We start from the raw sequence: 25,232 nt of genomic DNA, 5'->3' as shown, positions 1-25,232 counted from the left end.
AGCACAGTTCTGTAGGTCAGAAATCTAGGAGCAGCTAGGTCTGTAGTAATCTCGAGGTTCAACATGGAGAGGGTTTACTCCCAAACGCAGTCATGTGGTACTGACAGACCTCAGAAATCTCTTTTCCAAGCTCAGTCACATGAGCCTCTTCAAAGGCCTACTTTATGACACGGTAGCTGGCATCCCTCAGAGAGTGAGACATAAAATGCAAAATGTCAGCCTTTTTATACCTACCTTGGAAATGATGACCTATCACTTATGCTACATTCAGTTTATTAGAAACAAGTCAGTAAGCCCAGTGGAGTGGGAAAACAAGAACCTAAATAGCAGGAGGCAGAGATCACTGGGACTCATTTTAGAGGTTGCCTGCTACAAAAAGAATCTAGACTTGATTATTAAAATAAAAGATTAAAGGCATTTTGTTTAAAATAACTCAAAGAAGCAAAACAATGTGGTATTTAAGATTCTATTAGATATGCTAAGATTGCTAATATTGTCATTAAGCAAAAGTATTTTGAACTTAAACTTGTGTTTATTCATCCACGTTTAATCAGTCTACTGTCTAAATGCTTATAATTCAACTACAATTGCTTCTACATAGGTATCTTGTATACAGTGATACATTTTAAAAATGAGTTTTACATAATTTTGATTATAGTAAATATTTTTTTAAATGAGTAGGATTCTTACTAAACTCTTTTTGTTTTTCCTTATATTTAGTATCCAGAGGGTTTATCCTTGGAGTCATACACTATCAGCATCGTACAGTTGCTTGGCTTTAATGTGGAATTAAGTTTTGACGATTCTGACACTTGTTATTGTTCAGTAGATGTTTGCACATATCACCAGAAGCAGTGTAAGATTTTGTTTTTTTATTAAATAGATATTCTTTTTTAAAACATTTTTTTGGTTAGGAACTTTTATGTTTCTATTAACCAAACTCAAGTGATTGACAGTTATAGAACAATTTACCTCAAACATCTGCAGAATACATATTCTTTGCAAGCGCAAGTGGAACCACGCAGGAGAAGAGGCCCAATCCTTCCCCAGGTCTCTCCGTGCCTGGGGAAACCTCTGCCTCCTTCCTACATTCCAGAGTCTGGCTTGTGTATTTTTTTCTGGCCAGATTGAAAGCGTCGTTTTGATACGAAAAGCCGTATGACTTGTGTAATTGCAGTGATTCTGCATAAAGTTAAATGCTTTGATATTTGCATTTAAATTGGCATTGTAGAACATAAGGACAAGGACGAACAGCACGATTTACGTTAACAATTTAACTTACAAGTGCTTTTTTATTTAGGAAGACATTAAATTACAAATAAGTAACACCATGACCCATTGAGAGAGACTGCTGGAGAAGGGAAAAAGTTTTTTATTTTAGTAACATTAATAATACTTTTCCCCTGTTTTAAAAACAAGAGGCCCTGCGTTTCCATTTTGCATTGGTTCTCATGAATTTGTAGCCAGTCCTGGTTGTTGCACATCACCATCAGCAAGACTTGGTAGCCCCACCATGTTTAATTTAAATCATTTTAGTGGGTATGTTGTATTTATTGGCTTTAATCTGCATTTCCCTTGAAGCTAATGATGATAAACATATTTCCATGCTTAATAGCTTTGCATACCTTCTTTGGTGAAGAGCCTACTGAATCTTTTGTCCTTTTTTTTTTTTAAATAAAAATTGAGATTTCATGCTTTGGAACTGTAAGAGTTGTTTCCATATTCTGGCTGTGAGTCTTTTACCAGATTCATGATTTTCAAATATTTCTTCCTTATAATGCCTTTTTTGTGTGAAAATGTTTTTAATTTCATGAAGTATAATATATCTGTTTTTTCTTTCATGCATCAGGGTTTTATAGGTCTTATAATCAGTTACATAATACATTTAAGTTAATTATTATTATGTGTTTAAGTTCATTCTTATTTTTGCCGTTCTCCAATTATTTCAATACCGTTTGTTGAAAAGCCCATCCTTTCCCCCACTTAATTGCTATGGCACCTTTGTCAAATCAGCTGCCCATAGGTTGTGGATTTTTTATTAGCATCTCCATTGTAAATATTTCCTCTGTAGGCCTTCCCTATGGAAAAGCACACTGTATTATTGTAGATTTATACTGAATTTTGAAATCAGGTAGAGCAAGTCCCCAAGTCTTTTCATCTTTTCCAAATTGTTTTGGCTATTCTAGGTCCCTTGTATTTTCATATACATTTTATTATTGGGTTGCCAATTTTTCTGAAAACTTCCGAGATTTTGACAAGGATTGTATTGTCCAATTGCATCTTAACAATATCGAGTCTTTTGATTGAATATGGCATATGTCTGTTTCCTTAATTTCATTTTCAGATTGTTCATTGCTAAGACACAGAAGCATAATTGATTTGTGTATGTTCATCTTATGTGCCACAAACTTGCTAAACTCTTTGGAAATTCTAGGAGATTTTATTTGCTACTTAAGATTTTCTATGAACACAATCTTATCATCCAGCACTTTTATATTTTCCTTTCCATCTATTCCCTTTTTCTGGCTTTTCTACCATCTTTTTTAGTGTTTTATTTGTATACCTTATAAAAAACAAATTTATTGAGGTACTATTTGTCCACAATAAAATTCACTCTGCCTACAGCTCTCACTCTGTCAGGACTCTGTCAGGGAAGGACTCCTGCTGTGCCTCTCTCATAATGTGGCTCCATGAACAGATTTTTAATAGAAAAATGTTTCATTATGGAGATCAAAGCTTTAAAATATGCTATTAAAGTCAATACAAACATGTTCACATTTACAAACCAAATACAAAAATATCATGAAATGGATAAAAATTATAGTCAATACTGATACCAAAACTTTTTAATTCAATTATTTGGCTCTGGGAAGATAAATAAGAATAACACAGGTCCTATGTTTAAAGGTAAATAATAGGTCTTGTTTACAAAAGGAATAGATGGCAAAAAAAAAAAGATTTTGGAAATTTCTTTCATTTCATGATTTCCATGAAAAATGCTCTTTAAATCTTTCTTCAAAATGCCGTGCATTAGGAGACATGAAGAGATACACAGTAATAACTTTTGTTACACCCATGTTTTTTGTATTTCAGGCAATCTGGGGGTGTCAAGGATTTTAGCACCTGTAGCTTAGATGACTTTAAATATTTTGCTTCACATTCTGGCCTTGGATGTCTTTATAACATTCTTCCTGATATACCAGTTTATCAACAAAAACCAAGGAGCATATGTGGCAATGGAATATTGGAAGAGGGAGAACAATGTGATTGTGGAAATGTAGAAGTTCATAGGAATTAAAAAAATTTTTTTAACTTCCTGTATGTATAATAGATGGAAAAGAAGACAAAGATGTTGTCTTTGAAAATGACCTTCTTTGGGAAAGATAGAAGCCTTTAAGTCTCCTTATTTTGCTCTTTTTCACAGTAGAGACCGATAGTCCTTTAGATAATGTTTGTCTTCAGATATTGCCTTCTCACATTCTTTAGTGTATGCATCAGCTCCGATTTTATAGTTAGTGACCACAAAGATTATCCAAGGATTTGAAGAAATATACCTTTAACAATGAACAGTAACAAAAATAGACATGAACATCTAAAGACTGTAGACCATTACCGATGGGACAGCAAAATGCATTGCTTGCTAATACATGGAGAAAAAGTTTTCTATTGATGGGTGATCCAATTAAAAATCTTTTTAAAAGTGAAATCTATCATGTGTAGAAAATGTAAAAATGTAGAATTAGGAGCAAATTAAAACAGATGAAAGGTGACAGAGGCACTATAGACAACAAAGTGAAGTAAGTAGTCATGTGAAAACTGTCAGATAGCAATTGTAAAATATGGAATATATTATACATAAATACATTTAATATATATTCTTAAATATATTTTATATGTCATTATATATTTGAACTATTGTTCAATATATATTTAATCTATGAGTAATCTATAACACATCATTAATACCTTAATATATTATTAATATAGCATATAGATATATTGTATATTTTAATATATAAAATGTTTTCTGATGTTTGATTTTATATATATGTACATATGTATATTATTTAATGGCACTAGAGTACTTCTAAAAGAAGAAAGGCCAGAGAACAGTTTACTTTTGAAAAACTGCAGCTGGAATAGATAAGAACTGTGAATTTATATTTTCCTAGCCTAAGGGTGCTCCTCCACTTTCATGGCTATGACAGAAGTAAATGGCTGTGAAAAATCGCAGCTCAACTGACTCAGTGTAGCAAAGAACAGGGTTCAGGGACAAGGAACCACTGGAAATTTAAAAGGAAAATGCTGACAGTGAGAGAACTGTGAAAGTGGCAACACCTAAAATCTGATTATTAACTGTACAAATACTTGGCTGACTGCTAAAATATGCATGGACCAGAAATACCCTGTGAGGCAAAACAGAGGAGTGGGACCTTGAACGACAGGTGCAACAGGTGAGCTCTGTGAGTTTGATAATTGTTTTACAGAATATTTTCCAACCATGTGCAACTCAGGCAGAAGAAATCTCAAGCCTTATTGGTTTCAGATTTCAAAATATAGAGCCTGAGACTGGCAATGTAACTGGAAACTAAAGAGGAATCTTCAGAAGCAAGGAAAATACAGAAAGATTGTACTCTGAAGTCTAAGTGCAGTCTGCCTACATCTGTGGCCAAATGCCAGGTTACTTCAGGAAATAAGGTTAAAAATTCTTCAGTTGGAAGACATATAAATTGAGATAGATTGCTGGAAACTGCAGGGGAGATACAGTTTACAGTTTATGCCCAGACAACTTAACTTACTACGGTCATCATGTCATTTTATTTATAACATCCAACTTGTTAAACAACAATTACGGGACATTCTGCAAACAGGGAAATGTGTACCATATTCAGGAAAATAAGCACTTAAGGGAAACTGACTCTGAGTCTAGGATACTACAGTTAGCAGATAAAGACTTCTTGGTAGTTATTTTGAATATATTAAGAGAATTAAAGGAAATTATGCTCACATAAGGAAAAATTATCTTAATGAGTATGCAACTCACTAAGGGAATTTCAACAGGTAAGTATTAACTATAAAAAATATAAACTTAAAATCCAGAAGTGAAAAGAACAATAATGACATGAAAAATTAGTTGGAAGTTCTCCAAAGAAGATGGAATATCAGAAGCCAAAAGACATGAACTTGACAACAGAAAAATGAGAGTCATATAACCTGTGGAGCAGAGAGAAAAAAGGGTGAAGAAAAATGAAGAAAACCTGACAGACATGAGAGGGAATATTAAGTGGAAAAACAGGTCTAATTAGATTGCAAGATAAAGAAAAGAGAGACTATGGCAGGAAAAAAATTTGCAGGAACATGCTGATTTTTTTCCAGATTTGACAGAAAATATTTACTTACAGATTCAAGATGCTCATCAAACTACAAGCAGATACGTAGATAACCACTTTCATGCGCAGGATAAAACCCTCCAAAGCCCCAAGATAAAGAGACAAATCTTGATTGTAGCCTAAAAAAGGCATATTAGATACAGGACACAGGGATACAAAATATGGCTGACTCCTCATCACAAAAAGTGGAGGTCAGTACACCTAAGAATGACAAATTAAAGGTGCTGAAGGAAGAAGAAGTTACCAATCAAGAATATTATACCCAAATACATTATATTTTAAAGTGGAAGCAAAGTTGTTTTCAGTTAAGCAAAAGCTGAGACAGTATGTCACCAGTAACTTGCACTACAAGAAATTCTAAGAATTCAGAGTTCTTCAGCCTGAAGGACCAAGGCAGTAGATGACCAGTGCGATTACAGAAAGGAAGATGAGCATGGAAATGGTAAATATGTGAGTAAATATAAGTAATTATATGTATGCTTTTCCTTTTCTGCCCTTAATTTCACTAACTACATTGTATACATGTACATCTATGTATAGGCATGGATGTGTATAAGGATGATACATACATCCATATACACAAACATACACCTGCATATATGCACACATACATGAGTATATATCTATCTATACAGTAATGATGATAACACTAAAGATACAAGGGTAAATTGAAATACACTCTTGTGAGGTTTCTTTCATTTACTTGACAAAATAAGTACTAATCCTAAATAGATTATGGAATAGCAAGATACTTACTGTAAATTCCAGGGAAAATATTGAAATATTATGCAGGGAGGTATAGCCAAAAAACCAATAGAGAAATTAAAATGAAATATTAAACATATTTCACTAACAAAATAAGGTGAGAAAGGAAGAATAGAGGAACAAAGGATGAGACAAATAGGAAACAAACAGCAAAACAACAGATTGAAATGCACACATATTAATTATTATACTAAATGTAATTAGGCCAAACACTCTGATCAAAAGGCAGAGGTTGTCAGACTAGATAAAAACCAAGAACCAATTACATGCTATCTGTAAGAGGGAGATTTTAAGCCCAAAAAATGCCTTGTAAAGTAGAAAACAAAAGAAGGTAAAAGGATATAACAAGGAGCAGTACATGTAAGAGAGATACAGTGATAGTATTAATATAAAAAAGATAGTAATGCTTCAAAATGATAAAAAATAGATAAGGAAGGTAAAACAATAAATACATGTACATTTATAAAAATACATTTACACACACACATATCAGATCTTAAAATTTCATGAAGTAATCACTAATGAACTAAAGGGAGAAACTGAAAAATCCACTCTCATATTTGGAGATGTATTTCACATTTTTCAGTAACTAATAGAACCACCAGAAACAAAAATCAGAATGTAGAAGACCTGGACAGTACTATAAACTACATTAATATAATTGATACTTGAATCACTATATTTAACAAGTATAAACATTTTTTTCAAGTGTACTTGAAATATTCATCAAGATAGATTATTCTGTGCCATGAAATAAATCTCAATATATTTATTTTGTGTTAAGAATTAAATTAGAAATCAAGAATAAGATATCTTGAAAATCCCCAAATATTTAGAAACTAAACTATCACTTCTAAACTAGGCATCTAAATGGTCTGTAGCTCAGAGAAGTCAAAAAGGTAATTGGAAGTATTTTAACTGCATGCACATGAAAACATGCCATATCAAAATCTTTGAGATTCAGCTAAAATTGTGTTTTAAGGAAAATCTACAGCTTTAAATGCTTGTATCAGAGATGAGGAAAGATCTAAAATCAATTATTTAGAATGCTATTTTAGGGAAATAAAATGCTAATCTAAATTAAATCAGAATTAAGTAGAAAAAAAGAATGACAACGCTGAAAGCAGAAATCAATGAAGTAGAAACCAGAAAATGAAAACCAATGAAAATAAAAGCTGGTGCTTTGAAAAAAATCAATACACTTGATAAAACTCACTGTGTTAATCAAAGAACAATGAGACAAAAAACAAATTACCGGTATCAGGAATGAAAGAGGGGTATTACTACATATCCTACATGTGTTATTTTTATTGCTCTTTTAGGAATTTCTTTATATAAGAGCATGTCATCTGCAGAAACAGTTTTACTTCTTCTTTTCTGATTTGGATTCCTTTTACTTCTTTTTTATCTAGTTGCTCTGGCTAGGACTTCAGGACTATGTGGAATAGAAGCAAGAATGGACACTTTTGTCTTGTTTCTGATCTTAGAAGAAACTTTTTCAGCTTCTCATATGAAGTATGATGTTCCCTAAGGCTTGTCATATATGGCCTTTTTTATGTTGAGACATGTTCTATAGCCAAATTGTTGAGCGCTTTTGTCATGAAGGGGTGTTGAATTCTGTAAAATGCTTTTTCTGCATCGCTTCAAGGGATTACATAATTTTTACCCTTAATTCTATTAATGAAGTACACCATTTTTTGATTTCTGTATATTGAATCATCCTTGCATCCCAGGGATAAATCCCACTTGATCATGGTATATGATCCTTTTAATGTGCTGCTAAATTTTGTGTCCTAGTATTTTGTTGAGAATTTTTGCATTTATACTCTTCAGGGATACTGACCTATAATTCTCTTCTCTCTGTCTTTGGTATCAGGACACTGCTGTTCCTGCCTCTTCGGTTTTTTGGAAGAATTTGAGGAGAATTAGCATTAATTATTTACATATTTCATAGAATTCACCTGGGAAACAGTCTGGTCCTAGAATTTTCTTCGCTAGGAGGTTTAAAAACAAATTCAATCTCTTTAGTTGTGATTGGTCTCTTTAAGTTTTCCATTTCTTCATGATTCAGTCTTGGTAGGTTTTCTGTTTCTAGGAAGTTATCCATTTCTTCTAGGTTATGAAATTTGCTGCCATGTAGTAGCCTCATATGATCCTTCATGTTTCTGTGGTGTCAGTTTTAGTGTCTCTTTCCTTCATGATTTCATCATTTTGAGTCCTGTCTCTTTCTCTTGGTTAGTATAGCTAAAAGTTTGCTATTTTGTTTATCTTTTCAAGAACTCTTAGTTTCATGGATATTTTTCCCCATTGTCTCTGTAATCTCTGCTTCATTTATTTCTGTTCTGATCTTTGTTATTTCCTTCCTTCTACTAACTTGGGCTTAGTTTGTTCTTTTTTAATTCCTTTAGGTGTAAAGTTAAGTTGTTCATTTGAGATCTTTCTTTTTTCAATATAGGCATTTATAACGATAAATTAACATCTTTGAATTGCTTTTACTGCATACCATATGTGTTGGCATGTTTTTGTTTTTGTTTATTGCAAGATACTTTCTGTTTTCCCTTTTATTTCTTCTTTGCTCTGTTGGTGGTTCAAGAGTGATGTTTAACTTCCAAACTTTGGGACTTCTCCAGTTTTCCATCTGTAACTGGTTTCTAGTTTCATACCATTTTGGTTGGAAAAGACAGTAAATATCATTTCAATATTTTAAGTTTCTTAAAACTTGCTTTGTGGGCCAACATATATGTTCTAGCTTGGAGAATGTTTCATGTGTGGTTGAGAAGAATGTGTATTTTTTTCTTATTTGACATAATGTTCTATATATGTCTTTAAGGTCCATTTGGTCTGTAATTTTATTCATGGTCACTATTTTCCAATTGAATTTTTCCAGTTGCTCCATCCAATGTTGAAAGTATGGAATTAAAGTTCCTTACTACTATTGTCTACTTCTCCCTTCAGTCTGTCAATATTTGTTTTAACTTTCTGGTGTTCGAATATTTGGTGTACATATAGTTACAAGGGTTTACTCCCTTGAAGAACTGACCTCTTTACCAATATATAATGAATTTATTTGTCTTTTATGACTGATTATACTGAAAGTCTATTTTATCTGATGTAAGTAAAGCAAAGCCTACTCTCTTTTGGTTACCATTTTCATGGAATGTCCTTTTCTTCCCTTCCCTTTCAGCCTAGGCATGTCCTTAAAGCTAAATTGAATTTCTTGTAAGCACCATATTGCTGGATCTTGTTTCTGATCCATTTGCCATTCTATGTCTTTTGTTCAGCAAAAAAACGTTTATATTTTAAGTAATTGTTGATAGGTAAGGACTTTTTATTGTTATTTTGTTTGTTGTTTTCCTTTTTAAATTTTTTTTCCTTGCTTCATCTCTTGCTGTCTTCCTTTAGGATTTTTTTGTCGTGGTATGCTTTCATTCATCTCTCTGTGTCTTTTGTGTATCTACTATAGAGTGCTTCTTTGTGATTATCATGAAGCTTATATAAAACACTTTTATAGACATGACAGTCTACTTTAAGCTGAAAACAACATACCTTCAATCACATACAAAAGCTCTACATTTTACATTCTCTTCCCACACATTTTATGTGCTGTTATACTTTGTCTCTTTTTTATATTGTGCATCCTCTTACAAATTATTGTAGCAATATTACTGTATAATACTGTTGTCTTTTAACCTTTGTGCTAGAGATAAAAGTTATTGCCACCATTATAGCACTAGGGTATTCTGAATTTGACTATATTTTTACATTTACCAGTGAGTTTTACACTTGCATATGTTTTCATGAGTTAGTGTCCTTTCATTTCAATTTGATGAACTCCTTTTAAGACAGGTCTAAAGGTGATAGACCTCCTTAGCTTTTATTCATGTGGGAATGTCTTTATCTCTTAATTTCTGCAGGACTGTTTTGCCTGGTATAGTTTTATTAGTTGGTAATTTTTTTGTTTCAGTATTTTGAATATATCATCCCACTCTGGGTTTGCATGATTTCTGCAGAGAAATCCACTGAGAGCCTTCTTGGTTCCTTTGTATGTGATGAATAATTTTTTTCTTGCTGCTCCAAAATTTTTCCTTTGACTTTTAACTTTTTGATTTTAATTTGTTTTACAGTAATCTTCTTTGAGTTGTTCTTGACTGGGTTTTTTAGCTTTCTGTTCCTGGCTATCCATATCTCTCCAAAGATTTGAGAAATTTTCAGCTATTATTTATTTAAATAATCTTTCTGCTCCTTTCTCTCTTTTTTCCTTCTGGGGCTCCCATAATATCAATATCATTTGCTTGATGATGTCCTATAACTCCTGTAGACTTTCTTCACTCTTTTTTCTTTTTGTTCCTCTGACTGGCTAATTTCAAATCAATAGTATTCCAGTTTACTAAATCTTTCTTCTGCAGGAGTGATTCCTTTGTTGAATTCATTTACTGAGTTTTTCCTTTCTTTTAACTGTTATCTTCAATAAAGGATTTTTGCTTGGCTCCTTTTTTGTGTTTTCTAGTTCTTTAATTATTTTCTTGTATGTTTTCCTGATTTCACTTAGTTGTTTGTGCTCTCTCGCATTTCACTGAGATGATTAGCTTGAATTTCTTTTGAATTTTTGTAAGGCAATTCATAGATCTCCATTTCTTTGTGGCTGATTACTGGAGCTCTGTTAGTTTCCTTTACTGGTACCATAGTTGCCTGATTCTTTTTGATCCATGCAGTCTTCGGTTGGAGTCTGTGCAGTTGATAAAGCAAACAGCTCTTGGTTGGAGACCATTTACAAGGTTGTTTTCTGGATCTGCAGTTGATGAGCTTGTTACAAGGGTCTTATGCAGGCATGGTCCCTGTCTGGTTCCTGGGTATATGGGACTCCCTTCGGTGCCTTGTTCAGTAGTCACACTCAGACAAGGGTCTGCTTCAGGGTCTACAGCTGGCTACTCAGACAGTGGCTCGTTATCACATTTGTGGATGGGTGTGATTCCTAGGAGGGCTCCTGCCAAGGTGGATCCCTGTGTAGGTGGTATACACCCTGACCTTTGAGTGGCTGGAATTGAGTCCCAGGGCTGTTTTAGGGTCTACAGTCTAGATTGAGGTTTGCAGATCTGGCTCTGGAGGCACAGATAGGTATGTATCCTGCCAGGGCCCTGGGTGGGCTCGACAGCTCTCTGCCTGTGGCTGCAGGGGCTTGATCCAAGTATGGGGCCATGTTGGGGTCTTCTTAGGCACAGTCTGGAACATCTCCTGCTTGGTCCCTGTGATATCAGTGATGCTTGGTGAAATATGGCTGGTACGAGCTGAAGCTGTCCCCGGAAGTTGGGCCCTTTTTTGATCTTCAGGAGCACAGGTGGGAATGTGTCCTGCTGATTCCCTGGTCCAGCAGAACTGCTGATAGACTAGCCGTGAGGAGGCTGGAGTCAAGTATAGGATCCCTTCAGGATCTCCAGGGCCATAGACAGGAGGGTCTCCTGCTGGTATCTTTGCCAGCAGGACTGTTAGTAGACTGTGGCTGAGAGGAGGCTGGAACATAATATGGGGACCCTTCTGGACTCTCAGACACAGAAGGGCATGTTCCCTGTTTGGTCCCAGGGCGAGTAGGACAGTTTAGGGTCCCTTTGAGGGGGCTAAAGCTGAGTATAGGCCCTGTCCTGGGTCTACAGTGTTGTGGATAGGATTGTCTCTTGCTAAGTCCCTGTGCCTGCAGAACGGACTGACTGTGAACTGTTGCTCATAGGGGCTAAATCACAGTTACATGGTACTTTCAAAATCAACAGTCAAACTGGCATTTCCTCTCCCCGGACTTACATCACAGATCCCTCTGCCACCAGCAGCCAACCAGGAGGCCAGGCAGAAAGTGATAGCTGGCCCCAACTTCTGTCCCTCCTGTCATCCTTTCTCCTGTAGGTGCTGCAGCACTCCGGGTGCTGCACCTTGTAGATCTGGAAGAGAATCAGATGTGAGCATAATGTCATCAATATAATGATACAGGTGCACTGTCGGCAGTTTCTCCCATGCTGCCAAGTCCTGGGCTACAAGTCCATGATATATGTTGGAACTGCAGAGGTGTCCCTGCAGATAGACAGCAAACATCCTCGGCCACCCTTCCCACATGAAGGCAAACTGTTCCTGGATCTCCTGTGTTATGTCAATAGAGAAGAAAGCATTAGCAAGGCCCTCAACATGATGTGTCACACCAGGGAAGTAAAAGGACTATGAGTGCACATTATGATGTCCACCTTCTCCAGCTCCTCTAGGGTTTCTCCGATTTCTTTGTGCCCCCTGGCAATACATACTGCTTAGCATTTGTCACTTGCCGAGGTACAGACAGAGCTATGGGCGAGTGCTTAGCAAGTCCCCTCCGAGCTGCCTTTACCACACAAATCCTCAGTCGGAACTCACCTGCAGTGGTCTGTAACCACAGGTCCTGCAGGGTATCCAACCCCAAAATATATTCAGGGATTGGAGAAATATACACAGTGCACTGCTTTGGGGGTAAATGCCCCATTCCCAAGGTATTTTGGGCTTTCTTCACTCTAACTGCCTTACCCCCATAGCATATATCACAGTGGGGGTCCCAGGAAACCACTCAGGGTTACCATAAATCAAAGAACATTCAGCTCCGGACTCCACCAGTGCCAGAACACATTGTACATTCACTGGCGACCAGTGAATTGCTAACTGTACATGTCATGTGGCCTCCAGTCCTCACCACGCCCACAAGGTGGAGGCCTTGACATCCCCCCCCACCAAGTCAAACCGCAATCCCCAATCACCCTCCTGTGGAGTCAGGGACCATGGAAGTCCTGCAGGGACATGGGCCAGGGGACAGGCTTTGCCTCTGGTTTCCGTGTCTTGTACTTCAGCGGCTTGGACCACTGCTTTGGCTTTAATAGGTGCCACAGTTCTAGGAAGATCCTACTAGGCTCTCCATGGAGTATTTCTTACACTGCCCCTGCCTTTATCAAATCAACCCATAATCTGGGTCCTCAAGACCTTCACAGGGCCCTGTAAACCTCTTTCAGCCGCGGACCATACTTCCTTCTGAGCTCTTCTGATTTCAGCCTCCCCCAGATCTGAGCAGCAGGAGTGACCTCACTTACGGGTTTTCCTACGTGGAGGAGCAAGAACAGTCACTAGGGACCCAGAGAAGGATGGAGGAGCTGTACGGAGCACCAGAGTCCTCATCCCCGTGGTGAACAACTCCTCACAGGGGCCCTGTCAGTCCACATAACAGCTCTCTCAGTAACTTTCCATGCCCAGCTCCCCAGCACCTGCTGGAGTGATGCACGTGTTTTCCAACTAGCAGGGAAATAAGGCAACTCACTCTGATTAGGCCAAACTGCCCTTAGGGCTGCAGTCAGGCAATCCAAAAGTACATCATTCCCTGGTGCTCATGGGCATTTTGTATCCTCTGCCAGAGAGATGGGTGAGTCATCAGGGAAGCCACTTTATTCATTTTGGACCCAGACGGAACAATGCCCTCTACACCTAAACCCCAAAGATGCAAAAGCCATGTACACAGAGGCTCCAGCTCGGCCTGGGTATAGTCGCTGAGCGTGGAGTGCTCGACAGTGGGGTGGGGTCTGCTCCACTCAGCGAGGAACCCGCGGTTCGCGTAACAAATCAGGCAGGCCTTCAGTATGGGAGAGTTGGTGCCTCAGGCAGCAGGCTCAGCAACAGCTCTGTCCTTGGTCCCACCCCGTCATTGTCCCCTGCACCTCCTACCCTGCTGTCTGCTGTCTCCAGGGCTGAAGGCACCACCCCTTCCTTCACCACCCCCATGGGCTCTCTATGTCCTGTTTTTCTGCTGTCCCGTCCTGTGCCACCAGTGTCTCTCAGCAGTGGGAGCTGTTTTCTTTCCCTTCTCAGACCACCCCACAACTCATCTTCCTGGACTCTTGCCATTGGAGGACATTTCTCTCAGTAACCCTTTCTAATGCTGCAAGAAGCAACCACCCCACTTTTCCTGCCATCTCATGGCCACTCAGTTCCCGAGTCCCTGATTTTACCTAGGGTTGACTCCACGGCCTCCAGTGTCCCCATTTTTCCCAGTTTCGGGGGAGAGGCCCACTCCTCCAGGAGGCACTTTCCCGCAGACACCATCCCCACTGTGGGATCTCCAGGTGAGGCCTCGCCATCCACAGGGGAATACCTGCCACCCCTAGGGAGGGTCCCCAGATGTATCCCCACCACCTCTAGGGAACTAAGTATATCCACACCATCTAAACAAGCAGTCCACACCAACAGGGAACCATGAGGACCAATTTCAGGTTCACCAGATCCTGCCAACTATGCCAGATATAGCCTTGGAGGGATAGATGTTCCCAGGCCAGGGCAAGTCACCCTATGAGACTGCAAAACCGAAATCAGTCAAGAGAAAGGGCAGGTAGGGAGAAAGGCGTTCATTTCTTACAGTCGCTAGCCAGGCTCAGCACCATCCAACTCCTCCAGCCACGGCTGATGCTCTCCTTCCCCTGCCCATCCGTTCTAGCAGGAACTTTTCCAGATGCCAGACCAGGAATGTTACATACCAGGAATGGAGGGGAGGAGAGAATGGCCATTTCCTCTCCACCCCTTGTCCTGGAGGTTGCAAGACCCTGCACTGGTTACAACCATTGATCTGTAAATGGACTTAAAAGGACTGCTGGATTCCTTACGGGAAGAGATAACCACACCGAGAAGCAGATATCCAACCAAGAGATTTATTTAGCGGCAGCTACGTGGCTGCCCGTGAGAGTGAGAGCAGTAGCGCGGGCTGGGGAGCTTTGGCTTATATACCCTATTAAGGCACTGGCACCAGCTAATTGGCTATGGAGTCATTAGGGTTAGCTGGTGGGACTTTATTGGTCTGCGTCACAGGTGTTCACTTGTCGTGAGTGGGAAGCTGAACTTAATTCTGGGAAAGTGAAACTTAATGGCCACCACCTTAGATGGAAGAGTGTGGGGGTTGGGCACCAATTTTACTAACAGGACTATGGCTAGGTAGGAGGTTCTGGAAATTCTGCATTGACCCCCTTAGCTCTGTGCCCTCTGGAGCTTACACACAGGTTAGAGGAATGTAACAATAGATTTATACTAACTAGATGAAGCACTTGTGAAGTGCCAGGCCATCCAAGCCTTCTTTCTTCCCAGGGTAACTCCTTCAATGCTCTCTGTGACCTCACGTAGTCAAGACCCTACGATGATGGCCAAGGGACAGGTGGAGAAACTGTGCTACCAAGGTCGGTGACTCACCCACAGTCAAATGCCTACTAAGTGGTTAAAGCGGGATGTTGAAAATGAGCTAGTAGATCTTTATTCTGTGATCATTAACCACGACATTTGTTCCGTAAATATGTCACACCACGAACAAAATGGATGAACATATCCATTTTGTTGCTGCATCCAAACCCCACTGCCTTATGTCTGAAAAACAGAATATGTGCGTAGAAGCCGTGACACATACACACTGATATGGGCTACCAAGCTCACTGCCCTGGGCAGTGTCAGGACCCTTTAGTACAGAAAGCATGAAAAGTGGGGAAGTGACTGGTTGTCATGAAATGTGGCTGTGACAGCACATCCCCTTGGCTGTGCTGTTCACACCACACAGTGGTCGCAGGGTATGTGCTTCCTAGGAGGGATTACTGGGTTCAGCATACAAGGCTGCCCACCACATATGTCAACGGGAGGCCCTAGGGTATGGTCCTCAGAGAACGGAGACCTCTGTAAGGTGGATGCCTTGGAAGTAGATGACAACACCTGGGTCTCCTGTCATTGCCACCCCCTTCAAGGTGCACACATGAAAATGGCCTAGAGGCAGGGGTGACTTGCTCAAGATCACATGGCCCGAACCCAGGCCTGACTTGCGTGTTATTCAACGCTCCATGCCAACCCTGGTTGGCATTGTTCCATCTCTGAGCCTGTGTGTCAGACACACATGACACCAGCCCCCAGGAGTTGGAGGTGTCATCCATATATCCCTGAGGATGTACCTAGGGAGGAATGTCTGGCATGACCCTGCCTGTGCAGGTTGGGACATTGGGTAGCTCCTGGGAGGCACTGTGGGTTCAGCAGGACAGGGAACTGGTGAGAAAAAGAGGTCTGAGCTCAGCTCGTCTCCTCAGAGCTGGGACCCTAGGGACATTGCCAAATAGTGAGGGGAGGGTTCTGGTGGAGATCTGTGTAGTCATGCATGGCAAGGGGTCCGGGAGGATGGGCAGTCAGCAGCCCAGAGGGGCATGTGGGCGTGTCTGAATGCAGGGAGGGGCCCATGAAATGGAACCTTCATGTCACTGATGACACGCCCAGTAGAACCTGAATTGTGACCTGGTGCCCAGTTCCTGGTCACAGACCCCAGTCCTGCTCACTTGACCGGAGACGCTCGACAGAGCAACATACGGTCTTGTTGTGCAGAGCCTTCTGAAGGCATGGAAGTCAGGGAAGCAAACAGGGGCGGTCTTCCTGCTCGCTGTGGGCGTTGGCTCAGAGACCACCTCCAACGCCTCTGTCCGTGTTGTCCAAGGAACCCCGAGGTAACACAGGGCACCCCAGAGCAGGCCACCCCAGGTCCAGGCCCCAAGTGTGACCCATCCCGGGATGACCTTCCCCCCGGCCCCTTCTGTGTGCGTGCGGTGGGTGTGGGGTATGGGCAGGACTGAAGGCTGGGGAGGAGGGGGGCCATTTCTGGGTGCCAGCATGTTGTGAGGTGGTGGCCCCCTGGTGGGGCAGTCAGTGTCACACCTCTGGTCTCATCATTCAGGACATGGAGGTGAGTGTTGGGACCAGGTACTTCCACGCACGTGTTAGTCCTGAGCCCAGGGTTTGTCCTCTCCTTCCCTCAGTGACCAGTCGTATGCAGATGACCCTGTGTGCCTGATGTCAGGGGCAGGGTCTGAGGCCCACATTTCCTGAGGGGAGGTCCAGGCAGCCCCAGGTGGCACCTCCCAAGCTACTAGGCACTAGCTTTTTGGAGCTCCACCCAGGGGAGCGTGGAGGAGCTGGTGGATGGATTCACCTACTCCATCTCTCTAGGCCTGGGGCAGGCTGTCTACACCCAGGACCCCGTTCCAAACCTGGCAATCTGCCAGGGGCTTCCCCACGAGAGTGGTTGACAGTCCCACTCCAGAGGGCCTGGAGTCTCATTCCCTGGGGGCACCCCTTCCCTCTCCTTGATCGCACCCCAGAGGGCTGGGGACTCTCGGGTGAGTTGCAAACCTCCCTCGTCCTGGTGGTTCCTGGGTTTCCCACTGACGATACACCCCCTGCCCCTTTCAGCATGAAGAGGAGTCAACTCTCCATGCAAATAAGATCCACAGGGGGAGGGCTCCCTGGACAGGTGTGAGGACGGCACAAGAGACACCTGTGCTGGAGCTACGGCCGGTGTCACCTGCTTCAGCCCTGGGGCCCGGAGCACCTGCCGGAATGGCACCGGGCCTGGCAGAGCCAGTGCCAGGTCCAGAGCCCACCAGCCCCTGTGCGGCGATCTCGGACATCCCGGGAGTGGTCTCGGGCCCCGAGGTGGAGCCCCATGAGCCTTCAGAACCCAGCAGGTGACCCATCTTTGGATTCCCACAGGCGGGCTGATGACTGGGGACTTCTTATTTGGGAGGATGGGAGAGGATGGGGTCCCGGGACACACAGGGTCAGGAAGGGGGAGGAGCAGTTGCCTGGACAGGCAGGGGAATGCAGAGTGGCCAGGCCCACACAAGGGTGGGCTGGGACGGCAGTGTGGCTGGGAAGACCAGGCTTCACACTCTTCCACCCCCAGGCCTTCCCCCAGCCCCAGGATGGGCCAGGCTAGGCGCCATGCCTGGGAGCCCAATGATGTGACCAGCGTCCTCCATGGCAGCGTCCACCACTTGGCCCAGGAGGAGCACCTGGGGCCCACTGTGGCAGAGCCGGAAGGTGAGGGGTTGCAGCCAGGGAACCGTCTAGGGTGGGCTTCCTGGACCAGGGTTGCCTGCAACGCAGTGAGGGCTTTTCTGTCATTGTAAGGTGTGGGGAATCAGCCCCGGGGTGACCCTTTCTCTGTGTCCTCCCTGCTCCAGAACCACGGCAGACGCAGCTGGCTCCAGAGACACAGGGAGGGCCGGCTTCATGGCTAGAGCCAGTTCAGGAGCTCCCTGAGACCCCTGTGCTGGAGCTACGGCCAGTGTCACCTGCGTCAGCCCCCGCAGAGCCGGAGGACGTCCCAGCAGTGCCCTCAGCCCCACTGCCGAGCCCTGAGCTTGAGCCCCATGAGCCCTCAGGCACAGGGCCCAGGGCACCTGCCAGAATGGCACCGGGCCTGGCAGGGGCAAAGCCAGCTCCAGAGTCCACCCTCCTGGCATTCCCCCCCCGCCTGGTTGCCGAGCAGCTGACCCTGATGTATGCGGTGAGTGGAGCAGGATCGAAGTTGGGGTGGGCCTTCCCTGTGCCATGCGCTGCCCCAGACCTGCTGTCCCGATGTGCACTCCTGTGATCTGGGCCCACATGCCACCTTCCCACCATATGCCCTGAGAAACTCTCCTCACCCCCAAGCCTTCACTGACCACACGGACAGTAGGGCTGGCACTTAGGGATCCTTGCAGACCAATGAGAAATAGCAGAAGGAAGGTGGGCAGGGCCTGGCTGGGGTGGGAGGGGCAGTGTAGTAGAGGGGTGCTCAGAGAGGTGCTGCCAGGGCCTTAGGTCCTCAGGCCATTGGCTGGCAGGCCTCCACAGCCTCCGCACTTCAGAGGCCCCTGCCATGTACCTGACAGACAACAACAAAGGCCTGGTTGGAGTTGTTTTGGGGGTAACTGCACCTGAGTGGGTAGCGGGATCCACGGGGTGACAGAATGGGAGGCAGATGCCCCAGGACGTGCAGGCATGAGCTGCCTTGTGCTGCAGGGAGGAGGTGAGGGAGGATGCCTGTTCTCAGTGAGGCCCTCTGTTCCCCACCATTGTGGGGTCCAGTGCATCCGTTCCCGGGTGCCTCAGTGGATGGAGTCCGAAGCCTAGACTGCCATAAGGCTCACACCACATCCTCAGTGGCCTGGGCTCCAGCTCTGACTGGTAACCACCTGGGCCCAGGGGCACCGTGGACACAGCTAAATGACACCCCCTTGCCATCCCCAGGAACTGTTCACCAAGGTGGCAGTGGACGACCGCATGACCCGCTGCGGGAGCCAGTCATACAACGGAAACGTTGAACACCTGGCCTCCACCAATAAGATCATAAAACAATTTCATGATGCAGCCAACATGGTCATCTCCTCCTGCCTCGGGGCCCCAGGCATGACGGCGCGGGACAGGGCCCGAGTGGTAGAGTTCTGGATCCAGGTGGCCAAGGTGTGCCATGGAACAGCCCCCAGGGTCCATCCTGGCATGTTGGGACCTTCTCCCCTCCTTGGCCAACTCTCAGGATGGAGTCCTACAGTCTGACCCTGCCTGGTCCCTGGGCCCCTCCTGCCAGGGACGTGCTGACCTGGACTCGCAGGCCCCGAGGGTGGGACAGCCATCCCTGGCCCCTTCCTTGGGTTGAGATACAGTCCTCCACCCAGGAGGGCTGCTCAACAGGTACTGGGTGTGCTGGGCTCCCTGGGTGCCTGTCTCCTTAAGGACAGGAGTTCATAGGGGGACAGAAGCAGGCCACGTTCTCAGCTCTGTCTTCCCTCCCAGGAGTGTCTGGACCTCGAGAATTTCGCACACCTCCATGCCATTCTCTTGGCCCTGCAGAGCCCTGCCATCAGTCGTCTGCAGTGCACCTGGGGACGTGTTTCCTGGTAGGTAGTCCTGTCACTAGGACCAGGGGACCTTAGTGGACCAGAGACACCACCCCTAGGTCTGGCAGTGTCCCCTCAGTCGGCTGGGGCTCCTGGGAGGCGGCAGACCCTGGGGACAGGGGCTTACAGGATGGCGGGCCCTCAGAGCCCCCGTGGGTTAGGCCAGCGGTTCCCCCTCAGGAATCGGGTTTCTTCGTCAGGTGTGGGTTGAAGCCAATGGGAGATGTTCAGCATGTGTTTTGCAGCAGGAGATCTCTGTCCCAAGGACAGCCACCTGTCCCAAAGCAGATCTGCCCCCAGGAGAACTGCAGGCCTCAGATTCCCCAGGACTAAGAGCCATGGTGGAAAGCCTCATGCAGGCTAGTGGAAAAGGGGTCCAACACCCCAAAGCCTCCACCTGTTGGCCACATGTCTCCCTCCTCTCTCCTCCCCTTAGGAAGAGCTCCAGGATGCATAAGAGACTTGAAAAAGAGAGGTGGCTTAACCGGAAGAGGCTCCTCAAGGTAAATGGAGGCTAGAGGTCTGGAGGGAGGGGATCCTTGGGGCAAGCCCTCTGCCGTGCTGTGGCCCAGCCTTGGGTGCTGACTCGAGGTGTGCATGGTGAGAGGGGACAGCTGATGGGAGAAGTAGGCTCCGCCTGGCCCCCAAGGTGTCCTGTTTGTCTCCCTCCCTGGCTCCACTTGACTGGGGGCCTGACATCCAGCGAGGACCCAGAGGACAGGCTCCTGTCAGGGCTGGGGCTAGGGCTGGCACTGGGCTGGCAGCAGGGGTGGGGCCTATGGCAGAGCAAGGTCAGCCCCTCCCCAGGGCCCCCTGAGCCCATCACTGCCCCTCTGAGGCCTCAGGCTCCTCATCTGGTCAGGGAAGGTTGTCACCCTGGGGTGCGGGCCTCCCAGGTGAGCAGGGTCCAGGGAGCACAAGATGGCCTTCAGCTTTGTGCCCATCCCACCCGGTCGTGTGAGGGGAGCCATGGTGATAGCCAGGTGACAGTGAGTGTTCAGGGCACCCTGGGAGGCAAAGGGAACTCCCCTGACACTCTGCAGGTGAGGAAGCCTCTCAGGACGGCCGGCAGTGGCCCAAGGACACCCATGAGTATAAGTGTGTGCTGGAGCTGCGATCGCCCTCAGCTGAGAGCCTGCTGGGGGTGGGGACAGCATAGCACCAGAGGACTCAGGCGAGGCATCCACCAACCAAGCTCTGATTTGTGGGAGGCCATGTGGGAGGGGAGCATGAGCACACCTGAGTGACCTGGACCTTGCAGGAGGCGACTTCCATGGTGACGCAACAGCATCGTTTCCTCCGGGAATCTGAGGATAGGCAGGAGGTGAGAGTGGCCTGGCCAGGGTCATGGCTGTGGGGGAGACCCTGTACTTGCTGCTGGTGCCACCAGCCCTGAACTGCCAGGACTGGGGTGACCAGGAGGGAGAGAGCAGCTGGGTACAGAGAGAAGTTGGAGGACGGGTGCAGGGACCACGGGTCTTGGGATTGGCCAAAAGCCAGCCCTGGGAGGGACAGGAGGGGAGAGCAGGGCAAAGGGAGGGCGTGGGAGGAAGCACAGGGTGGTCCAAGGGGAGCTAGGGGCTGCGAGTGAGGGGTTCAGGAGAGGCTCTATGGGCTCCCCTGAGGTAGACGGGGCACCTCCCCACCCCAGTGGCACAGCATGGTCCCCATCTTCGGATTGTTCATGGCTGGCCTCCTGGTCCTAGTCAAACCCCTGGAACAGAATGATGGGAATGAGGCCAGAGGGGCACAGGGTGTGCAGGATGGTGAGCTCTGAAGAGGAGAGAGACCCTAGTGAGCTGGAGCTCTCAGCACCAGGCCACCCGCCTCTTGGGAGTCTCCCCTCCACCCCAGGGGCTGGGCTCCTTGGAGAGGGCAGCCAGAAGGACCCCCTGCCCCCCTTAAGCCCCAGTCCCAGCCCCAGGGCAGGTGGGGCTGAGGGCTACAGGCTGCAGCCTCTGAGCAGGATGGCCTCTCCCTCAGGCCCTGCCCAGGGGGAGGGATGTTGCTCCTTCAAGGCAGGAAGCACAGGAGGGGGCTGCCCGTGCCTTCCTGCCTGAGGCCTCAGTCTCCGTGTCATCAGAGAGACTTGCATGGGAAGCTTGGCCTCAGCTCCCCAGTCCAGTCCCTCCTCCTCGGTACCCCAGATCCTGGCCTAGGTCTGAGTGCTCCAACTTGAGAAAGGGTGGCGAGGTTTAGGCCTCATTCTGGGTGCAAGGGGCTGTTTCTGATGCACTTTGGCTGCCTTGGTGCCTTCCAGGGTGACGGGATGAGACGGAGTTGAGCTACTGTAACACCCCGCCACAGAAAGTGAGGGGGGGGTGCAGAGCCCCTGGGCAGGACCCTGTCCGGCCCAACCCCTGGGTCTGACATGTCTTGAGAAGGTTAACACACCCAGAGCTGAGGACACTCAAGGCTTTGTCGGGTGGGGGATGGGGGTGGCATCAAGATGGCCTTCCTGGAGGAGCAGCTAGAGACCCAACAGTGGGAACAGGCAGGGCTAGATAGCATTGGAGGGAAGGCAGGTTCCCACGGGAGCAAAGATCAGGGACCATCCCATTGCTCTGCTCCTCACGCCCCTCCTTGTGTGCATCCTGTCCTTCCTCTGCCGCAGGAAAGTTCCATCCTACGTGAGATGCTCATACACAAGTACGTGGCCATGACGCATCACCTGCAACCCGAGGAGCACTTCAGAGCCTTCTTCCAGGCCGTGGAGACCCTGGATGACCAGAAGAGGTGAGGCTGGGCAGGACTCACGTGTGGGTTCCAGCTGCTGGCAGGCTCTGGGAGAAGGGCCCCTGACATGTGGCTCCAGGGACTCACAGGTGCCCCTCTGTCCTGCAGATACACCCTGTCCTGCCAGCTGGAGCCCCCAGGCCAGAGGGCCGGCAGAAAGGGACTCTTGTTCTTCAGGTCCCGCAACATTTAAACTTAGTGGCCAGAGTCAGGTAAGTTTCTGGCCTGGGGCCATTCGCAAGGGGTGGGCTGCTCCCCAGCCTCAGGGAAGCTTCGGGCCATGCTGGGTGTGGGGGGTTGTACTAAAGACAGGTTGGGCTGGGATTCTGCTCCACCGCGCAAACAGTCCTGTCAGGCTCAAGGGTGATTCCCCTCCCTCTCTGGGACCCAGTTTCCTCCTCTGTGAGTGGGTTATGCTCATGCGCCTCACTGTGACAGGGACCCCCACGGGTGACGGTGATTGACAGGACCCTCTGCACAGGGCCAGGAGCACAGAGGGTAGTGAGGACAGGGTGGAAGCAGGATAACGGGGGGAACCTGGGATAACCTGCCTCTTCTGTTCACCTGCATGGCCCTGTAGCTGCTGTCATCAGGCCCACGACCCAGCTGGTACCCTGGCTGTGTGCGGAGGAGAGCTTCCCCTTTGGACAGGAGGCACCCGGCGCCCCAGGACCCTAGTCTGCTTCCTGCTCCTCTTCCTCCCGCTGCTCATCCTGAGCCTCGTCTGGGGCAGGTGCTCTTGCACCTCTTCCATCAGCAGACTTGGGCAGCTTCCCAGGCTGCTGCTGCAGGCTCAGGGACCCGTACGTAGCTGCAGCCAATGGAACAGACTGGAGAGCGCAGATATACATCCAAGTATATATATGGTCAATTAATACATGATAAAGGAGCCATGGACATACAATGGGGAAATGACAGCCTCTTCAACAGCTGGTGTGCGCAAATTGGACAGCTACGTACAAGAGAACGAAACTGAATTATTGTCTATCCCCACACACAAAAGTAAACTCGAAATGGATCAAAGACCTGAATGTAAGTCATGAAACTATAGAACTCTTAGAAGACAACATAGGCAAAAATCCCCTGAATATCAGCATGAGCACCTCTTTTCTGATTTCACCCATTTGCAGAGTATAACAACGAAGGAAAACTGAAAGAACAAAACAGCAACAGACTCACAGACTTCAAGAAGGGACTGGTGGTTACCAAAGGGGAGGGGTGAGGGAGGGCCGGTGGGGAGAAAGGGAGAAGGAGATTCAGGGGTATCATGATTGGCACACATGGTGTGTGGGGGGGAGCCAGGGGATAGACAGTGTAGCACAGAGAAGGCAAATAGTGACTCTGGCATCTTACTACACTGATGGGCAGTGACTGCAGTGGGGTATGGGGGGGGACATGATAACAGGGGTGAATGTAGTAACCACACTGATTCTCATGTGAAACCTTCATAGGAGTGTATATCAATGGGACGTTAATAAAGTAAGTAAATAAATAAATCAATAATCTTACTTCTTGGCAAATAGTGAATCTGTGGCATCTTACTTCACTGATGGACAGTGACTGCAAAGGGGTATGGGGGGGAGTCAATAACATGGCTGAATGTATTAACCACATTGTTTTTCATGTGAAACCTTCATAGGGGTGTATATCAAGAATACTTTAATAATAATAATAATAATGAAGAATCTTACTTCTTAACTTCCTGGGTGTTAAAATTCAATCTCATCTTTAAGATGGGATCCTTCCTGCCTTTCACTATGTTGCCTGTGACTGGGTTTACTTGCCACATTAATTGCCCAGGTTATGTATTACTTGATTAGGGGCTGGAGGAGGAAAAGCAGCATCTGGGCAAAGTAAAAAATAAACTGGGCCTTTGAGCAGGCTAAAGTAAATTTTACAATAGCCTCATTTAATTGACACAATGAAGACATGGGCCATGCTGAGGCATTTTTCTTATCTCGGGTATGTATGTTCAAACATTCCAGGCCAGGTTACTCCTGGCTCCTTAGTTTTAACTAATCTTCACTAAAGAATGCTTATACTCCTAGGTTGATATTTTACTTTGGAGAATTAACGTGACTCTGATTTTGCTTAATTGTTTAATAGGGAGTTTTGGTAGGGGTCTTTTACCGGAAGCCCTCACGCTAGTCTGACTACACCCACGGTCCCTGTCTCAGAATCTCTGTGGCTAGTTATAAATTACTCAGCTGCAGACTACAAACCAAAATGACAGAAAGATATAAACTTTTAAATACAAGAAAATGCACTGTCAGTTCCGAGACCAAAGTAAAGAAACTTCATTCCCAAGTAGAGAAAACTGAGAGATACCTCATGAAACATTTTTTAATTTTAAAGGCGCTTCCTCCAGGCGGCCTCTCCCCTGCCGCCCCGACGCGGGTCACACTTGAATTTCGGCCCGCCCGGCCGTCGCCCTCGAGGCCCCCGCCTGATAAATCCACACAACGCAAAACGCCCGCCGGCCTCCCCGTCTGCACGGCCCCGTCCCGGGACGGCGGGAGCAGGGCGGCGCCGCGGGGCGGAGAGCAGCCGCGCTCACCAGCTGGGCACGGACGGAGGAGCAGCGGCTCCAGCGAGCCCCTCCCACGCTGCCCCGACGAACTTCGCC

At 46.1% G+C, this 25,232-nt stretch overlaps 1 protein-coding gene and 1 long non-coding RNA gene across 4 annotated transcripts in view; one reads left to right on the top strand and one right to left on the bottom strand.

Annotated features, from left to right (window-relative positions):
* LOC140845193 (uncharacterized) overlaps positions 1–25,232 on the bottom strand; it is a 103,386-nt gene that overhangs the window by 41,039 nt on the left and 37,115 nt on the right. The window contains exon 3 of the long non-coding RNA XR_012123966.1: positions 11,949–12,082. This is a non-coding gene — a long non-coding RNA (uncharacterized lncRNA). The remainder of the gene's footprint in view (positions 1–11,948; positions 12,083–25,232) is intronic.
* LOC140845190 (ral-GDS-related protein-like) lies at positions 15,465–23,887 on the top strand. Of its 3 annotated transcripts, XR_012123961.1 has the most exons (12): positions 15,465–16,657; positions 17,400–17,674; positions 17,893–18,029; positions 18,173–18,498; positions 19,224–19,436; positions 19,767–19,870; positions 20,307–20,373; positions 21,132–21,194; positions 22,485–22,606; positions 22,715–22,818; positions 23,187–23,638; positions 23,737–23,887. XR_012123961.1 is itself a non-coding variant. In XM_073218978.1 (11 exons), exons 1-10 carry the CDS (start codon positions 16,553–16,555, stop codon positions 22,797–22,799), a joined length of 1,497 nt encoding a protein of 498 aa, XP_073075079.1. In that variant the 5' UTR covers positions 15,465–16,552; the 3' UTR covers positions 22,800–22,818; positions 23,187–23,884. The 3 variants fall into 3 exon arrangements, 2 of the variants coding, with proteins under 2 accessions (XP_073075079.1, XP_073075080.1); XM_073218978.1 differs by having other exon boundaries at positions 23,187–23,884; XM_073218979.1 differs by lacking the exon at positions 21,132–21,194 and having other exon boundaries at positions 23,187–23,884.

This window comes from Manis javanica, chromosome 12, assembly GCF_040802235.1.
Source record: "Manis javanica isolate MJ-LG chromosome 12, MJ_LKY, whole genome shotgun sequence".
NCBI lineage: Eukaryota > Metazoa > Chordata > Mammalia > Pholidota > Manidae > Manis > Manis javanica.
Note: the sequence above shows the minus strand (reverse complement) of the source record. Positions and strands in the feature narration are given on the sequence as shown.

Excerpts from the sequence above, each read along its gene's own strand:
- LOC140845190 (XM_073218978.1), top strand. The coding sequence starts at position 16,553 with ATGGAAGTCAGGGAAGCAAACAGGGGCGGTCTTCCTGCTCGCTGTGGG. Across the intron at positions 17,675-17,892 it reads GAGCCTTCAGAACCCAGCAG|GCCTTCCCCCAGCCCCAGGA; the intron begins GTGACCCATCTT and ends TTCCACCCCCAG. Across the intron at positions 20,374-21,131 it reads ACCGGAAGAGGCTCCTCAAG|GAGGCGACTTCCATGGTGAC; the intron begins GTAAATGGAGGC and ends TGGACCTTGCAG.